At 46.0% G+C, this 20,100-nt stretch overlaps 1 protein-coding gene across 1 annotated transcript; it reads right to left on the bottom strand.

The window, feature by feature from the left end:
* Positions 1-1,457: 1,457 nt before the first annotated feature.
* LOC120028349 (reticulon-2-like) lies at positions 1,458-6,156 on the bottom strand. The gene is made up of 6 exons (XM_038973566.1): positions 5,945-6,156; positions 5,309-5,447; positions 2,276-2,345; positions 1,944-1,990; positions 1,768-1,826; positions 1,458-1,533 (listed from the first exon to the last, which is right to left on the bottom strand). Exons 1-6 carry the CDS (start codon positions 6,148-6,150, stop codon positions 1,458-1,460), a joined length of 597 nt encoding a protein of 198 aa, XP_038829494.1. The 5' UTR covers positions 6,151-6,156.
* Positions 6,157-20,100: the final 13,944 nt, after the last annotated feature.

The raw sequence follows: 20,100 nt of genomic DNA, 5'->3' as shown, positions 1-20,100 counted from the left end.
TGAAATATTGATTTGTCAGGTAATAAAAAAATAAATAAAATCGGCACACTGGAACAAAGCTCCTCGTTTGTCGTCGCATTCCAAAGTCAGTTGGCAGACTCAACCATACCGTCCTACGTTTGCGTGCATTAGGCTAGAGGTACCCTCTGTGTGGGTGATTGGGGTTTAACGTTTGGGTAACAGTACCCCCTCCATAGATATTAAAATTGTCCATCTAGCCTTTTATTTTTTCAACTCGTTTGCATGAATACTTCCGATGCATTACCAGAAGGACATGTGCGTGCCTCTGTATCCATAACAATTGGCCTGTCATATCAAACCATATTCTGGCTGGCAATGAAGGAGATTCATATAATTGTTTCAATACTCCAACATCAGAAGTCTGGTTTAACCTTCAATACTCAGTACTGTATTACCCAGATTCCTTTTACCTCAATCTCAGATGAAATCCTAATTAACTGCATTTTCCCCTATTCCATTCTCACGGATATTTGGATCTTTAAAAGTCATACTGTGTACATTTTTGATCAGTGTCTCCTTGAATGTCAATTCAGAAAATGCATTTCGAGGCCTGGTTCTGACTGTGATGTTGCATCCTACAGTTGAAGGCCATTTTAGAAACCTCACTGGTTGTACAGACTGTTGAAACGAGAACGGAAGACGTTCAACAGTGATGAACACAAAATGTTGTGTGGATGATCATGTGGGCAAAAAGAAACAGAACATTTGAAATGAAAAGAACAGTTGTGGTTTTAATAGTTCTCAGGTAACAGGTTCAGATCAGCGAGCTGCATGTCAACTCACACATACTGTGTACACACACACACACACACACACACTCGTCGTGAGCACAAAAGTGCCACCATTCCCTCACACACACTCTACCACACACACATCCTGATTCCAAGTGTTAGGCTGCTATGAATAATGATGAACTCCGGTTTGGTAAACTCCAATTTCTGACCCTGTCCTAGCTCCTGGTGAACTCCAGTCCTGCTGGACTCTATACTGAAGTTTTTAACTTCCCTCTGTTCAGATATACAGCTGTCAATAAGGAACCCACAGGTCTCATAGAATCGGAGGTTCCAATCAGTCGTATTATTTTACTGGACTGCAGCTGCCGGTACCTTTTAAGCCACAATCACCCATGTAGGTCGTTTAACGCTGTACCAACCAATCATAAGTTGTGTCTTAAATCTTCCTTCAAAACAGCAACAACTCCCATCCAGATATCACTCCCGTTTCCTCATCCTCACCCAGTAGCAACCTACCCTATCCCACCATACAGTATCATCATGTCCCAACCCCATGCTTCGACTCCCCACACAACCTGCCCAATCTCAGAAGCTCCGCCTTCTGGAGCTCTGAGCAGACTGCTGAGTAAGACATCTGAGTGACAGCCTGTAACTCCTCCTCTTCTCTGCTCCTCATCCTCCTGTCTTGTCCGCCATGACTCTTCATTGTGTTTTGGGCTTCGCACCGCCAGGGGTTGGGTCAGGGGCGGGGCCACCACCTTGGGCAATTCTGTGGAGACTGTATTAAAGAGAGGGGTCAATATCACATGATCTCATTTACATTGGTCATTGACAAAGGTGATATGCTTTTTCCATACCATTTCTACAAATACTGCCAGCCATTACAAATTGAGTAAACGTCACAGTGATTCAGAATTCAGCTCAGGGTCTGCAGAGCTGCAATGGAAAACTACAGGAAGGAAAGAGGAATGTTTCATTCCACTGTTGTGCCATAAGATGGCGCCATACTCACATGTCCTTGACGTTGTCAACCTTTGCCTGAATTCCTGCAAAGAAGCTGTCCACTTTTGCCTGGAACATCAAAAGAGGCATTGGTGAGAAACACACTTCATTTGAACAACTGACAGAAGTACCTTATTTTGCTGAATTAATCAGGAGAGCAGTTGTCAGCAGCGTGACAGATTTTACCTGGTGCTGTCTGTAGAACAGCGGTAGAGAGAAGAGAGTGATCACAGCTGGAGAAGAAGACAGAAAGGGAGGAGTGAGCATGTGTTGAGCTTTCTGATTGAGTATATAGCTTCTTCAGACTAACAACATGGCACACCCTTTTGTTAAAATTAAACAATATACAGTAAGCGCTGTCTTCAACTGAAATACTAGAAGTACAATCTGCGACAATGTCAGCATTCGTCACCCGACGGTATTTTCGTCTCCACAGGACAAATGGCCATCATAATTATTGAATGGCAAGACAATAAAGTTATTCAAATGCTGATTCTAACGGTGTCTGTGATCCTCACCAATGATGAGCACTGTAAGGCCATTACACAGGTCTCCCAGGAAAGTCACCAGGTACATCAGAGCCAGGAGCTGAGAAGAACAGAAGGAAACACACAGTGAGCTCTACATACACAATTGAATGTACTAAATAAAAATATATTTAGCAGACGATTTTAGCCATTGCAACTTAGTCATGCATGCATACATTTTACATATGGGTGGTTGTCCCACCTAGCTATCTTAAGATGAAAGCACTAACTGTAAGTCACTCTGGATAAGCGCGTCTGCTAAATGACTAAAATGTCATATGTAAATTAATGCATGCATTATATGTTAAAATTGCACATGGTCCCTGACAAACGAATGAGTACATATTTCCCAGATCATCCGCCATAACCCTTCTGGAGTTGGTGTAATATAGCTCAGTGGGTTGTCACTTAGGGCCCATACCCCCATCCTGAAACGGGACACCCCCCTCTCAGAGAAGACGAAACTCCTCTCGTACCCTGTAACTGGGTGAACAGCCACCTGTGTCCCATGTCACATACCGGCCAGGTCAGGGTTGAGACCGCGGGACTCTGGGGCTTCTGGGGCTCAAGGCTACGTGGCACAGTCACACTGGCTCTCACTAACCGAGATAAGTCACACTAAGTACTCCTGCTGTAAATTTACATTTAACCCTGAAGCATTATGGTGCAACCAATACGACTGTTGTCGATTCAATGAGCCAATGTTTTAGTTCTACTTTCCTGGTAAACTGGAGACAAAATTAATGAAGTTTAAAAGGAAGGTTCCTAGCAGAAACGCTAGGAATTAAGCTTTAGATGTTGTTACTAGCCAAAGTTTGCAAGCATACAACATGCCCTGTATATACTGCCTTACTATGACAAGGGAACATGCTTCACCGATATGTCAGGACCCTCTGTAGAAAAGGTTCTACATGGAACACAGAAGGGTTCTACCTGCAACCGAAAAAGGTTTCTTCAAAGGGTTATCCTACGGGGACAGCCGAAGAACCCTTTAAGGTTCTAGATAGCACCTTTTTCATGTGCTGTATGAAACACATACATAGGATGGGGAGAAGGAAAGGACAAGAGCCGTTGTATAGCCTCGGCAAACTGTTAAAAGTAACCTTTGCATGAGTACTATGTTGTTTTAGCCTCCATAAAAAGTGACACCACTGCAATGCTTAGAGAGGACTCACGGACGCTTGTAAAGGGAAGATACAGTCGCACTGCTTTCTTATTGTTACCCTTACAATACGACACGTTTTTTGTGTATCGTTCGCAATGCAAATTGAATACAAAACCCGAAGTTCTACAAACTCACAATTGTGCTTGCTGCTAGTTTGCTTGCGTCACACTCCGATGCGACCGAAAACAAGGACACATTTAAAGCTGCAGGACCGTATGTACATGATTATCACAGTCATATGAACCACAGTGAGTTGTGGGTATGACAGCAGCTGTTTTTGATAATGGTGTTGTTAGGAAACACAGTCGTCATTTGTCATTTGGCGACGGTGGGCATGACAACGTCGTCATCTCGACGACACTACAGTGGTAGGCTTGATTACCAACAACGACGAGACGGCCTACAGGGAGGAGGTGAGGGCCCTCGGAGTGTGGTGTCAGGAAAACAACCTCACACTCAACGTCAATAAAACAAAGGAGATGATCGTGGACTTCAGGAAACAGCAGAGGGAACACCCCCCTATCCACATCGACGGGACAGTAGTGGAGAGGGTAGTAAGTTTTAAGTTCCTCGGCGTACACATCACGGACAAACTGAATTGGTCCACCCACACAGACAGCGTTGTGAAGAAGGCGCAGCAGCGCCTCTTCAACCTCAGGAGGCTGAAGAAATTCGGCTTGTCACCAAAAGCACTCACAAACTTTTACAGATGCACAATCGAGAGCATCCTGTCGGGCTGTATCACCGCCTGGTACGGCAACTGCTCCGCCCACAACCGTAAGGCTCTCCAGAGGGTAGTGAGGTCTGCACAACGCATCACCGGGGGCAAACTACCTGCCCTCCAGGACACCTACACCACCCGATGTCACAGGAAGGCCATAAAGATCATCAAGGACAACAACCACCCGAGCCACTGCCTGTTCACCCCGCTATCATCCAGAAGGCGAGGTCAGTACAGCTGCATCAAAACAGGGACCGAGAGACTGAAAAACAGCTTCTATCTCAAGGCCATCAGACTGTTAAACAGCCACCACTAACATTGAGTGCCTGCTGCCATACATGTAAAAAATGTATCACTAGCCACTTTAAACAATTCCACTTAATATAATGTTTACATACCCCACATTACTCATCTCATCTGTATATACTGTACTCGATACCATCTACTGCATCTTGCCTATGCCGTTCTGTACCATCACTCATTCATATATTTTTATGTACATATTCTTCATCCCTTTACACTTGTGTGTATAAGGTAGCTGTTGTGAAATTGTTAGGTTAGATTACTCGTTGGTTATTACTGCATTGTCGGAACTAGAAGCACAAGCATTTCGCTACACTCGCATTAACATCTGCTAACCATGTGTATGTGACAATTGATTTGATCTCCAGTGAACGGGGAGGCAGGCTGATGCCAGTACAGAACAGAACAGAGAAAAAGAAAAAGATGGATAGAGAAAGGGGAGGGAGGGATGCCTGCTCTAATGAAAGAGAGCAGAGCCCAGACAGCTAGATGTTGTAATGTTGAAGTAAATCCGCAACGACAAGATGGCCTCCTGTAAACACGGTAGTGGACAGGGTTCAAAAGACAAGGAGAAGGGAAGGAGATTAAAAGACAGACAAAGAGAGGGAGTGAGAGAGAGAGCCAGACAGACAGAGAGAGAGAGAGGGCGTATTTTTAGGGACTAAAGATCTATGCCATTCTGAAGGACTTCCTTGTGTAGAAAGTGACTTGAACCTTAAGTGAACGAACGAGATCGAGAGGAGCCGTCGAAGGGGAGCACATAAAAAGTTACACGGTCATATTCTGGCCAATTCTAGATGAAGATCGATGAGATCCAACACCCAGGCAGTCTCACCTTGAGAGAGTCAAAGAGGTTTCCAACCAGGAAGAGATTCTTGAGTGAGTTAGCAGCAGAGACGACTGTAACGATGGCCTTCTGCGTGTATTGGTCCGCCAGCTCCCCACTGAAACTCATTTCCAGATCCAGATACGCCCTGAGGAGAGAAAGAGAGGGGGGTAGAAAAGGAGGGCGCAGTAAAGACAGTGATTAGAGGGGGAGTGATGGAGAACGAGAGGGAGATAGAGTCCAGGGTCAAGGAAGCAGGAAAGAGGGTGTTGATTAGAGAACGGGCGATAGTCGCCACAAACACACCCTGATGCACAGTTTGTCGTCCCATGCCTCGATTTCCATCAGCGCAGATATTCAAAGAAAACGTTCCTTTCAGATCCTGACGAATGAATTCTATCAACTCTTTTCGTCAAACAGCAGTGGTTAGCCTAAACAAATCATAAAACACACTGTCGTTTTTTTAAAGGCAAGCCCACTGGACTGTGAGCCCAGGCAGGATTTATTTTGGGAGGTGAGGGAATCCAGCCAATTAAGAAACTATTCCTGAATTCCACTCCCACTGCATTACTGGAGAAGAGAGGAAACAAACAAGAGTGGAAGGGAGTGGGGGATGAGAGAAAAGAGGATTGGCGAGTCACTCACTTGAAAGGGTGCACTCCGTCTCCCATGTTGAGCACTTGCAGGATTTTATAGTAGATGCTGACTGAGACGGTGAAGCACATGACGCCCAGGGAGATGGTGGAGACGACTGTGATGATGCTGAGCTGGAACAAGGACAGCAGGCCAACCACCAGCCCTGTGAATACCATGCCTGTACGCTCTGTGTCCTTCCAGTAGATCAGATCCATCACTGAGGAGGAGGAGGAGAGGAGGGGAGAGCAGAGGAGGCAGAGAAGAATAGATGGTAACAGAGGGATGGGGAGGGGAATTGACAAGAGAGGGAGAAAAGGTGGAGAAATAAGAACGTTTCATAGTCTACATGTTCTCGTCACGTATAAACCAATGAGGAACAGAGGGGAAGCTAACATGGATTCAAGGAGTCTTCATTGAAGCAGGGTGGGGGAGGGGACAAGCCCATGCATTTGACACTTCCTCTATTTTAGTTGGTCGCTAAAGGCAGCAAGGTCAGTCACAGCTGCAAGTCTCTCCTCCTCACTGTTCCTGCCTATTTGCTTTCTACAAAACCCCCACAGCATCACCAGCCAGTCAGTCCCTGTTTGGCTCCGACTCTCAGTGGGCCAGAAGGCCTTTCAGCTGTGCAGAGGCGGAGCAGAGGGACAGTGATCACCAGGCAGAGAGAAAACACACACAGGAGCAGGGGGAGACGTCAAGCCTAACCTGGGCTTAATATAGCCTGCACTCTGTATAGAGCAGGGGTGGGCAACTCCAGTCCTCAAGGGCCTGATTGGTGTCACACTTTTTACCCATCCTTATCAAACACAGCTGATTAATCAAATTGCATTCTAAACTGAAGATCATGATTAGGTGATTATTGGAGTCAGGTGTGTTAGCTGGGGCAAAATTGTGACACCAATCAGGCCCTCGGTGGACTGGTATTGCCCACCCCTGGTACAGAGGAAGGGAGAGAGAAGAGAAAAGAGGAGGGAGGGAGCAGGAACCCTGAATTGAAATGTTACCTCGGAGAGCACCTGTTGACAGTCTTCAAGCCCGCTACCACCCCTTCTCTGCACCCTGTCCGTCTCCCTCGATCAGTCACCCAGCAACTGGAGCCGCTGCGACTGGGCCCTCTCAGTGCCAAAATGGAGGCTCCCCTGGCTTAATCCCTCCATGGAATATGTAAAAGTAGCTCCAAACAAAAGAAACATTACAGCCAAAACACTGATAGCACAGTGTAATGAAGCTGAACACCAGCAGCTCGCTAACCCTCGGACGTGGTAAACTGTAGTGACAAAGGCATGTGGTCATTACTCCATGGCTATTAGTGTATGAGTGAGCCTGGGAATTAGAATAGAGTGCACTGATATATCTGACCAGCAGGAGGACTATTTATAAACACTACCACAGACTGTTAATACCCACAAAGCCTCCAGCACACACACACCCGTCCATTGTCCCAACAGGTGGAACTGTAGCATACAGCCCTCTTTGATGTGTTGGCACTTTGCGACATTGACCAGCACATGGTAAGACCATTCAATGCACGAAGAAAAGGAAGACATATCACAGCAAGTTACACTAACGCCGGGGCAAAACAAACCCCTCATGTGACGGTCCAATAGGTTGACTCTATACTAAGCCATGAATGTATTGGTTGATGTTAATATAGTGATATAATGAACTCTCTGAGAAGAGTACAGACAACATGAAGGGGGAAGGGGGAATACACACACACACACACACACACACACACACACACACACACACACACACACACACACACACACACACACACACACACACACACACACACACCGATTGAAAAGGCTTTAATTATCTCACACACAAATAGTCATGGTTTAATGACTCTCTCTCTCTCACACTACACACTACACACACACACGACAAGAGTGTTCCACTGATATTAAAGGTAAACAAGAAGTTCAGGAACACACACACACACACACACACACACACACACACACACACACACACACACACACACACACACACACACACACACACACACACACACACACACACACACACACACACACACACACACACACACACACACACACACACGTGACCACAGATCAAATTGAAAGCTGCATTTGCCATAATCTCAGTGAAACCTCTCTATCTGTGCCAATGCAGCACTCCACAGAGCTGAGCACTGACTGCCTGACCGTGAATGACTCAATCGTTACTTCAACATGATACATTACCAGTCAACCAATTCACAGCCGGACCTGGCATTACTTACCACCACAACTAAAACCCCCACCCAGCCATTTTAAACACTACGGTGCATGCGGGAAGTCCCAGAGTAACCCTGTGAAACACCTTGGCTCTTCCAACCCTGCTGCCAACCTTGCTGCCCAAAAAGGTAACCCTGTCAGATGGAGGCACAGATCAGCTGATCACGCTACTAGCCTCTTACATACAAAAACAACCACACAGATGGCACCTACATGCTGTAACAAGCTATAACACAACTCTGGATGGTCACCTCTAGGGACGGGATGAGCAGATTTTTAAAGGACCAAAAAGTTAAATTTTTGCCATGGAAAAAAACATTGCGATACTAGTCCCATCACTAAGCAGGCAGGCACACATAACTCTGCACAGTTGGTACGGTCTCAAACACTCTTGGTCAGTGAGTGGTCAAAATCCTCCAAAGACAGCCCTGGCTGTAGCTGGTCTCCTGACGTTCAGACTCCTCTCCAAACACACGGTCACTAAATGCATGGCTCTGCAGTGGACAGACAGTCAGTCCCTATATGTGGAAGCGCCCCTGTGGCTGAGGAAGATAGGTACTGTAACTCTAACTGCGCCCTGATCTTGCCGGTGTCTGAAACGAGACACTGCTTTGCCCATTCAATAGGTCCCTTGCCTCCCCGCCTAGTCAATTCCCTGATAGATCTCAGTGTGTCGACTGCCACCGTCTCATATTGTCTCCATCTTGTCTCTCAGAGCCCAGGGTCTTACCATTAATGTTGGCCATTTTGGTTGCTGCTCAGGTGATCCCCCTTCTCTCTCTTTGACTCTCTCGCAGTCCCCCTGCTCTCTCTCTGCCACTCGGAGCTGTTTTTGGCCTCCCCTGCCCCGTCAGCAGTACAGAGACCTTTCAGACCAAAATAATCTGCCCAATAGGGCCCGCCCCCTCAAGACTCATGGAGACTCCAATGTAGATAGACAGATAGATACCCAATACATTCACTTATTCACAAATTTAGTACATGCACGTACAGAGACAAACGTTGAGACAGAGAAACATGTTGGTATACACATAGATAGCCATAGCTGGATAACATAGAGAACATACAAAACCACTAGAGACCCAGAGACATAACCACAGACAAAGATGACAGACACACAAACCCATTCAGAGAAAAACACTCACACGGAAACGGACATGGACACAGACACAAAACACTTATGTAAGCAGAGACAGAACAGACAACAGCTAACAAAGGAGCAGGTATAGAAGTAAATGCACATTATTGTGACATCCATAGGGTACCGTGTTACCGGTAAGTACACACTCTTAGAAAGGGTTCTTCGACTGTCCTCATAGGACAACCCTTTTTGGTTCCAAGTAGAACCCTCTGTGGAAAGGGTTCTACCTGGAACAAAAAAGGGTTGTACAAAGGGTTCTCCTATGGGGACAGCCGAAGAACCCTTTCAGGTTCTAGATAGCACCTTTTTTGTAAGAATGCAGACGATAACTCAAATAGCCTCATATATTTCAGATGCGAATAGCGGTAGTCTAATCTTTAGGGGGTGTGGGACGCTACCATGTGGGGTGCAGAGCACCAAATTCAAAAACAGAAATACTCATTATAAAAATTCATGAAACATACAAGTGATAAATAGCGAATAGCGACAAAATTCATCACTTACCTTTGATGATCTTCATATGGTTACACTCGCAAGACTCCCAGTTACCCAATAAATGTTTGTTTTGTTACGATAAAGTCCCTCTTTATATCCAAAAACCTCTGTTTTGTTAGCGCGTTTTGTTCAATAATCCATTGGAACAAAGCGCGGTCACAAAAGACAGACGAAAAATCTAATAAGTACAATAAAAGCTCGTAGAAACATGTCAAACGATGTTTATAATCAATCCTCAGGTTGTTTTTTGCCATAAATAATTGATCATATTTCAACTGGACAATAGCTTCATCAATTTATTTTTATTTATTTATTTCACCTTTATTTAACCAGGTAGGCAAATTGAGAACACATTCTCATTTACAATTGCGACCTGGCCAAGATAAAGCAAAGCAGTTCGACACATACAACAACACATAGTTACACATGGAGTAAAACAAACATACAGTCAATAATACAGTGAAAAATAAGTCTATATACAATGTGAGCAAGTGAGGTGAGATAAGGGAGGTGAAGGCAAATAAAATATATATATAAATAAAAATATAAAAAAAGGCCATGGTGGCGAAGTAAATACAATATAGCAAGTAAAAAAACACTGGAATGGTTGGTTTGCAGTGGAAGAAGGTGCAAAGTAGAGATAGAAATAAAGGGGTGCAAAGGAGCAAAATAAATAAATACAGTAGGTAAAGAGGTAGTTGTTTGGGCTAAATTATAGATGGGCTATGTACAGGTGCAGTAATCTATGAGCTGCTCTGACAGCTGGTGCTTAAAGCTAGTGAGGGAGATAAGTGTTTCCAGTTTCAGAGATTTTTGTAGTTCGTTCCAGTCATTGGCAGCAGAGAACTGGAAGGAGAGGCGGCCAAAGGAAGAATTGGTTTTGGGGGTGACGAGAGAGATATACCTGCTGGAGCGCGTGCTACAGGTAGGTGCTGCTATGGTGACCAGCGAGCTGAGATAAGGGGGGACTTTACCTAGCAGGGTTTTGTAGATGACCTGGAGCCAGTGGGTTTGGCGACGAGTATGAAGCGAGGGCCAGCCAACGAGAGTGTACAGGTCGCAGTGGTGGGTAGTATATGGGGCTTTGGTGACAAAACGGATGGCACTGTGATAGACTGCATCCAATTTATTGAGTAGGGTTTTGGAGGCTATTTTGTAAATGACATCACCGAAGTCGAGGATTGGTAGGATGGTCAGTTTTACAAGGGTATGTTTGGCAGCATGAGTGAAGGATGCTTTGTTGCGGAATAGGAAGCCAATTCTAGATTTAATTTTGGATTGGAGATGTTTGATGTGAGTCTGGAAGGAGAGTTTACAGTCTAACCAGACACCTAGGTATTTGTAGTTGTCCACATATTCTAAGTCAGAGCCGTCCAGAGTAGTGATGTTGGACAGGCGGGCAGGTGCAGGCAGCGATCGGTTGAAGAGCATGCATTTAGTTTTACTTGTATTTAAGAGCAATTGGAGGTCACGGAAGGAGAGTTGTATGGCATTGAAGCTTGCCTGGAGGGTTGTTAACACAGTGTCAAAAGAAGGGCCAGAAGTATACAGAATAGTGTCGTCTGCGTAGAGGTGGATCAGAGACTCACCAGCAGCAAGAGCGACATCATTGATGTATACAGAGAAGAGAGTCGGTCCAAGAATTGAACCCTGTGGCACCCCCATAGAGACTGCCAGAGGTCCGGACAACAGACCCTCCGATTTGACACACTGAACTCGATCAGAGAAGTAGTTGGTGAACCAGGCGAGGCAATCATTAGAGAAACCAAGGCTGTCGAGTCTGCCGATGAGGATGTGGTGATTGACAGAGTCAAAAGCCTTGGCCAGGTCAATGAATATGGCTGCACAGTACTGTTTCCTATCGATGGCGGTTAAGATATCGTTTATTACCTTGAGCGTGGCTGAGGTGCACCCATGACCAGCTCTGAAACCAGATTGCATAGCGGAGAAGGTATGGTGGGATTCGAAATGGTCGGTAATCTGTTTGTTGACTTGGCTTTCGAAGACCTTAGAAAGGCAGGGTAGGATAGATATAGGTCTGTAGCTGTTTGGGTCAAGAGTGTCCCCCCCTTTGAAGAGGGGGATAACCGCAGCTGCTTTCCAATCTTTGGGAATCTCAGACGACACGAAAGAGAGGTTGAAAAGGCTGGTAATAGAGGTGGCAACAATTTCAGCAGATAGTTTTAGAAAGAAAGGGTCCAGATTATCTAGCCCGGCTGATTTGTAAGGGTCCAGATTTTGCAGCTCTTTCAGAACATCAGCTGACTGTATTTGGGAGAAAGAGAAATGGGGAAGGCGTGGGCGAGTAGCAGAGGGGAGGGCAGTACTGTTGACCGGGGTAGGGGTAGCCAGGTGGAAAGCATGGCCAGCCGTAGAAAAATGCTTATTGAAATTCTCAATTATAGTGGATTTGTCGGTGGTGACAGTGTTTCCTATCTTCAGTGCAGTTGGAAGCTGGGTGGAGGTGTTCTTATTCTCCATGGACTTTACAGTGTCCCAGAACTTTTTTGAGTTTGTGTTGCAGGAAGCAAATTTCTGCTTGAAAAAGCTAGCCTTGGCTTTTCTAACTGCCTGTGTATATTGGTTTCTAGCTTCCCTGAAAAGTTGCATATCACGGGGGCTGTTCGATGCTAATGCAGAACGCCATAGGATGTTTTTCTGTTGGTTAAGGGCAGTCAGGTCAGGAGAGAACCAAGGGCTATATCTGTTCCTGGTTCTAAATTTCTTGAATGGGGCATGTTTATTCAAGATGGTGAGGAAGGCATTTAAAAAAAATATCCAGGCATCCTCTACTGACGGGATGAGATCAATATCCTTCCAGGATACCTCGGCCAGGTCGATTAGAAAGGCCTGCTCGCTGAAGTGTTTCAGGGAGCGTTTGACAGTGATGAGTGGAGGTCGTTTGACCGCTGACCCATTACGGATGCAGGCAATGAGGCAGTGATCGCTGAGATCTTGGTTGAAAACAGCAGAGGTGTATTTGGAGGGCAAGTTGGTTAGGATGATATCTATGAGGGTACCCGTGTTTACGGAATTGGGGTGGTACCTGGTAGGTTCATTGATAATTTGTGTGAGATTGAGGGCATCAAGCTTAGATTGTAGGATGGCTGGGGTGTTAAGCATGTTCCAATTTAGGTCGCCTAGCAGCACGAGCTCTGAAGATAGATGGGGGGCAATCAGTTCACATATGGTGTCCAGAGCACAGCTGGGGGCAGAGGGTGGTCTATAGCAGGCGGCAACGGTGAGAGACTTGTTTTTAGAGAGGTGGATTTTTAAAAGTAGAAGTTCAAATTGTTTGGGAACAGACCTGGATAGTAAAACAGAACTCTGCAGGCAATCTTTGCAGTAGATTGCAACACCGCCCCCTTTGGCCGTTCTATCTTGTCTGAAAATCTTGTAGTTAGGGATGAAAATGTCAGAATTTTTGGTGGTCTTCCTAAGCCAGGATTCAGACACGGCTAAAACATCTGGGTTGGCAGAGTGTGCTAAAGCAGTGAACAAAACAAACTTAGGGAGGAGGCTTCTAATGTTAACATGCATGAAACCAAGGCTATTACGGTTACAGAAGTCATCAAAAGAGAGCGCCTGGGGAATAGGAGTGGAGCTAGGTACTGCAGGGCCTGGATTCACCTCTACATCACCAGAGGAACAGAGGAGGAGTAGGATAAGGGTACGGCTAAAAGCTATGAGAATTGGTCGTCTAGAACGTCTAGAACAGAGAGTAAAAGGAAGTTTCTGGGGGCGATAAAATAGCTTCAAGGAATAATGTACAGACAAAGGTATGGTAGGATGTGAATACAGTGGAGGTAAACCTAGGTATTGAGTGATGATGAGAGAGATATTGTCTCTAGAAACATCATTGAAACCAGGTGATGTCATCGCATATGTGGGTGGTGGAACTGAAGGGTTGGATATGGTATAGTGAACAGGGCTAGAGGCTCTACAGTGAAATAAGCCAATAAACACTAACCAGAACAGCAATGGACAAGGCATATTTACATTAAGGAGAGGCATGCTTAATCGATTGATCATAAGGGTCCAGTGAGTAGAGGTTGGTTGGGGTCACGGCGATCCAGACAGCTGGCCGGGTAGCTGGCTATCGGTAGCAAGATAACATAGGATGGAGGTCTATTTTTAGTCACCTCGTGCGTTTCCGTCGGTAGATTAGTGGGGTTCCGTGTGGTAGAGGGGATCGATCCAATTGGCAAAATAGATATAGTGACCCAAGAAAAAAAAATTGTCCGATATACTTATTCAGATAGCAGCCGATAAGACAGCTAATGATTAGCAGATGGGTCTTCGGAAACATCGCAACGGAAAAGCCTGTTGAAACCACCTCGGACAATTACGTTGGCAGACCAGTCGTGATGGATCGGCGGGGCTCCGTGTCGGCAATAAAGGGTCCAGTCCAATTGGCAAAAGAGGTATTGTAGCCCAAGAATTCGCTGGTAGACCTCTTCGGCTAGCCGGCAGATGGGCCTAGCTCGAGGCTAACTCAAGGCTAACTGGTGCTTGCTTCGGGACAGAGGTGTTAGCCAGTAGTAGCCACTCGGTTGCAGCTAGCTAGCTGCGATGATCCGGTGTAATTGTCCAGAGCTTGCGTCAGGAATCCGGTGATGTGGTAGAGAAAAAGCAGTCCTATATGCTCTGGGTTGATATCGCGCCTGCAGACTGGCCGGTATTGGCCCGAGCTGAAGCTGGCTGGTGTCCGAGTTAAGGGTGAAGACCGCAGCAGTGGCTAACTGACTACTAGCTAGTAGCTAGTTATCTGGCTAGCTTCTGATTGGGGTTACGGTTCTAAAGTATAAAAAATAGCAGATCCGTACCACATTGGGTGAGGCGGGTTGCAGGAATGTATATTCAGTTCCTAGATGGAAAGTGAAATTAAAATATATACGAAATGTATACGAAAAATACGAGGACTATTTACGCGGGACAAGACGGGACAAGACAAACACACGTCTGACTGCTACGCCATCTTGGATAGTTTTCAATAGAAAAGGAAAAACAAGAAAGGCACGTTCCTGGTCACGCGCAGGACTCATGTCTGGAAATGTAGTGGAAGCCATAGGGATCGTGAACTAGGTCATAAGTCTTTGTATGGTGGATAGGCTTTCAATGGAAAAACAGGCATTTCAAAATAATAGCACTACCTGGATGGATTTTCCTCAGGTTTTCGCCTGCCATAACAGTTCTGTTATACTCACAGTTCTGTTATACTTAACAGTTTTAGAGTGTTTTCTATCCAAATCTACCAATTATATGCATATCCTAGCTTCTGGACCTGAGTAGCAGGCAGTTTACTTTGGGCACGCTTTTCATCCAAAATTCTGAATGCTGCCCCCTACCCTAGTGAGGCTAACCTGTAACCGGCTAGTCCAACCTCACAATAAACATGGGGAGTTAAACATGTTCTGACGCATTCAGCCCCATTCTGATACAGAAACCAGATGGTTTGCTTTACATGATATCTAGAAACCCTTAAAGCCTCTCAACAGCTTGACCAGCCATTAATCACCCAGGGTCAGTGTGAGGGGGAGTGGACAGTACAGTACACCCAGCCCCCAGTCCACCCAGCCCCTGGGCCAGCCACCCCCCAGTCCACCCACTATAATAAGATTGGAAGATATGCCAGAGGTCCATATTGAGTGGCGCCCCCCTTGAAGAGTGATCCATATCGACCATGGAGTCCAGAGAAGATAGATTTCATCTGTCTCACCCTTGCTCTCTCTCTCTCTCTCTCTCTCTCTCTCTCTCTCTCTCTCTCTCTCTCTCTCTCTCTCTCTCTCTCTCTCTCTCTCTCTCTCTCTTTCTCTCTCAATTTAAGGGGCTTTATTGGCATGGGAAACATATGTTTACATCGCCAAAGCACGTGAAATAGATAATAAACAAAATTGAAATAAACAATAAAAAATAAAAAATGACCAGGTAACATTACCCATGAAAGTTCCAAAAGAATAAAGTAATTTCCTCTCTCTCTCCTTCACTGCCCTGTCCTAACATTCTCTTTATCATGTGTACAGTGATCCAAGGGATGTGGAAAGATTGGGGTGTCAGCGTGTATGTCCGAGCAGACAGACCAGGAAAACAGACAGATTTTTTTTCTCGCAATTAGCCCATTAGCCCTCGGAATCCCAAGGGAATGTTGTCATGGAGACACAATGGAACACTCAGGGCTCACAGTGGAATACATTCCAGGGTCCGTGTTACTCAAGCAATGAGAGGTTTTTCTCTATTTTCAGTATGGTTTGAAAAGGATTGATTGAGGAAGGCTTTGTGCTCTCAGCAACGTATCGAGGAAGGGGTTGGGAGTGAGGTATCAGGGTAGGGGTCATTGTCTTCCGACAGATGGCGTCATTCTAACACAACCGCGTTGCCATGAACTATCAGTGCAGACTTGCTATGTGACGTAAGATAATGTAGTAGAAGTCAAATAGATTGATTTGGGCAAAGGCAGGGGATGGTAGATGTTCAAAATGTAAAAGGTTGATCCAAGATAGGAAAGTCACATAAAAATAGACAAGATGTGCTACAAACGTTACCTGCTACGTGGATGCATATTGCGGAGCCTGATAGGTTGAACGCTGAAAACCACTGTTCGCTGACCAGCTCTTCCTGAGTGTTTCGACCAATGGAGGTGGAGGAAGTGGATGGCACGTCATCGGTGAGGCCGCCTCTTGGTCGCACAGCCGTGAGCAGTGTGACGGTGGTTTCCATGGTTACGAGGGACTCAGGCTCAGGGGGCTGGGATGCCGCTGAGAAACAGAACACAAGGTCATTGTGATGATGTCATCACCCAGCATCAAGTTAGTCTACAACCAAGTTGCATTAGATTAACTAGAGGTATAATTTATCTAACGATGTCATTATTTAGCCTCACCTACTTTACAATGAAGGGTGATTTAGAAATCGTATAACCAAACGCGCACATTCTGACCCTACAGGACAGGAGAGAGCATGCTGTCCAGGGAGTCTAAAGCACAGTGGTGTCTGACTTCGTCTGTGGTCATGGTGTGGCACGCACGCACACGCACACACACACACACACACACACACACACACACACACACACACACACACACACACACACACACACACACACACACACACACACACACACACACACAGTATTAGCTCAACTCGGTTGTGTTGTGTGTAAGCCATGTTACAATGGCTAGAAAGCCTGAAAAGATGCAGTAGCTTCTGCTTTTATCTGTAGCTCCATGTAGCGCCATGCAGGTATATATATCTACCCTGATCCCATCTACCCTCCATCTAGATAGCCCCACCCCATCCCCACTGCCCCATAGTGGGCTCACCCTGGTGGCTGTCTGAGGGACTGTAGTGCCGGGGCTCCAGGGGCTCTGTCTCCCCTCTCTGGGTCTCTGTGTCCCTCTCCTGAGGTTCAATCTCAGTATCTAGGAGAGATGCATAGACCGTCTCAGTCTGTCTGTGGACCTCCCTTTCCCTTTCCCTTTCCTCCTCCTCCTCCTCTCGGGCGAGGAAGGCGTGGGGGTCCCACTCCACGTCGGGGGAGTCCAGGGGGAGGAGCATTTCCACGGTGTCCGTGCGGCTCAGGGAGGTGCGGCCTCCCCTGGCCCCGCTCCTCCGCCGGCTCCCTGACGATGAGTCACGATGATGTCGTGAGGATCCGCCTGCCTCTGCCTCGGCGATGGCGATGTAGGAGAAGGTGGGCTCGAAGGAGTTCTGTCTCGGGGTCCCCCAAATGGAGGGGGATGAAGCTCCACCATCATCATCCTCCGGACCCCCATCTTCTTCGTCAGACCACTCCCTGGCCGTCTGCAGGTCGTACAGCTCAGACTCCTCATTCCCACCTGGAGAGAACAGGCACAGGAAAAGCCTTAAAGCAAAACCTATATTGAAATTGTATACACTTTCATTACAAAAAAGCTATTAACTTAGCTATAAACTTCAACCATTACATTGAAAACTTTCATCCTAGGAGGTAAAGCTATACAAGCGCACAATATTATTCCAAAACCATATCACATGTTCTGTGACTATAATGTCTACGGAGGAGCCGCTTACTCATCTACATGTCCTCTGATGTTTTTGAGCGCTGAGTTGGGACAGCCCGGTGAAGCGCAACATGCTTTGTCTGAATGAAAGGGCAACATCCAAAAGATGCAAAACACCTTTGATTGGGAGTAATGTTTCCAGATTCAAACGAACAAATCGACACAATCAATCTCAGGTTACACCTGTAGACTTTGTGGACATGTCATAGTATGATTCCCCCCCCCTCCCATATTATGATTCTCACACATGAAGTTCCATCATTCACACAGTCCCTTTCTAAACGTGTACGGTATGTATGCCTTGTGCGATGTTACCTTCAGTGCAGGGAGATGTTGAATCAGGTGTGGAGGAGACAGAACCATATTCCTCTGGAAGAAAAAGAACAAGATTCATCAGAGACATGTTTATTACCATTGGCTGGGGAACTATCATAACCACAGTCATGAAACGTACTGTAACGTCCTGACCAGAGTTCTTATGTGTTTTGCTTGTTTAGTGTTGGTCAGGACGTGAGCTGGGTGGGAATTCTATGTTGTGTGTCTAGTTCGTCTGTTTCTGTGTCCAGCCTAATATGGTTCTCAATCAGAGGCAGCTGTCAATCGTTGTCCCTGATTGAGAATCATATATAGGTGGCTTGTTTTGTGTTGGGGATTGTGGGTGGTTGTTTCCTGTCTCTGTGTTTGTGTTCTGCACCAGATAGGACTGTTTCGGTTTGCCACATTTTGTTATTTTGTTCGTTGTAAGTGTTCACTGTTTTCGTTTAATTAAACATGTTGAGCACTGGCTACGCTGCGTGTTGGTCCGATCCCTGTTTCACCCCCTCTTCTAGTGAAGAGAGGGAAGGCTGCCGTTACACGTACAGTATCAAACAGACAATTTGTATCTAAAATAACTACTCATTAACAACTGATTAAGGATGGCCGCTTGGCCATTCTATGTGAAACTGGAGACTGTTCTATACCGTCTATGTCTACAACTCCTCTCTTCCGTTCTGTTTCTATGTCTGAAACTTTTAGCCAAGGCCTATTTGCATATAAGCCTAGAGAGAAGACACTATCAAGAGAACAGTTTTCCTCTCAATATCACCTACTAAAGCGTTGTATCACATTCAAAAGCAGTACATTGCGCAGAAAAGCATTATACCACACCTATTCTCAGATGACCTGCTTTCAACAATGTAAACGTATTTCTGTAGTGTCTCAATACATTGAGATGAGATTGAGAGAGCAAATGAAAGGTTTGCATTTGTATTTTTTAGGAAAATCCATGGCTCGATTCCAGGCATTTGAGTAGCCTTTTTCTAAGACCCAGTATTTAAAATAAATGTCATTAGTGTTTGCATATATAATGCTAACAGCTAACTACAGTATTTCCCCCCTCCTACAGCACAGATCAGAGCAGGCAGGGGAGAGGCCTTCACTACATTAGCAAGCCTCCTGCCTCAGATCACCCAATAGATCAGGCAGCCCTGGCTAAAATGAAGACCCCCGCACACACACACACACACACACACACACACACACACACACACACACACACACACACACACACACACACACACACACACACACACACACACACACACACACACACACACACACACACACACAATAAACTAAGACTGCCGATGTGGATGGAGACTACCAGGAGGGTTGCGGTGTCAGAAGGGAAGTGAGAAAACACAGCAACAAACACAGCGACAGCAAAACAACACACAGCTTTCTTCATCCTCATCTATCTCAAACACACACACACACAAACACACATAATACCAGACACAAACACACACACACATAACCAGTGCTCAGCCAGTGAGAACACACACACATAGCCTACACATCCCGAGAACACACATACACAACTGCAATGGTCTCTACAAAAGAAAAGAAAGAGGTGCGTCTGCCACTGCACTGCATCCATCCATCCATCCGTTCAACCATGTGTTTATCAAGGGAGGGAGCGAGAGAAAGAGAGGGAGGGAGAGAAAGAGAGTGAGAGGGGAGAGCGACGGCCATGCATATGGCTAGTACAGATGCTATACAGCTAGATTGGGATGCGAAAGACAGACAGACAGACAAAAGCCGACACACTCACTGCAGCGGGAGAATCCTAGAACCTGGCCCATGCTCCATCAAGGCACTGCTGGGCCCATCCAGTCTGGAAGCCCCCCTCTCTTCCTCTGGATCTCTCTCTCTCTCTCTCTCTCTCTCTCTCGTGCTTTATCCCTCTTCCACCTCCCTCCC

This window comes from Salvelinus namaycush, chromosome 34 (assembly GCF_016432855.1).
Source record: "Salvelinus namaycush isolate Seneca chromosome 34, SaNama_1.0, whole genome shotgun sequence".
In the NCBI taxonomy this organism is placed as follows: Eukaryota; Metazoa; Chordata; class Actinopteri; order Salmoniformes; family Salmonidae; genus Salvelinus; species Salvelinus namaycush.
The sequence above is the reverse complement of the archived record's forward strand: the minus strand, read 5'-3'. Positions and strand labels throughout refer to the sequence as shown.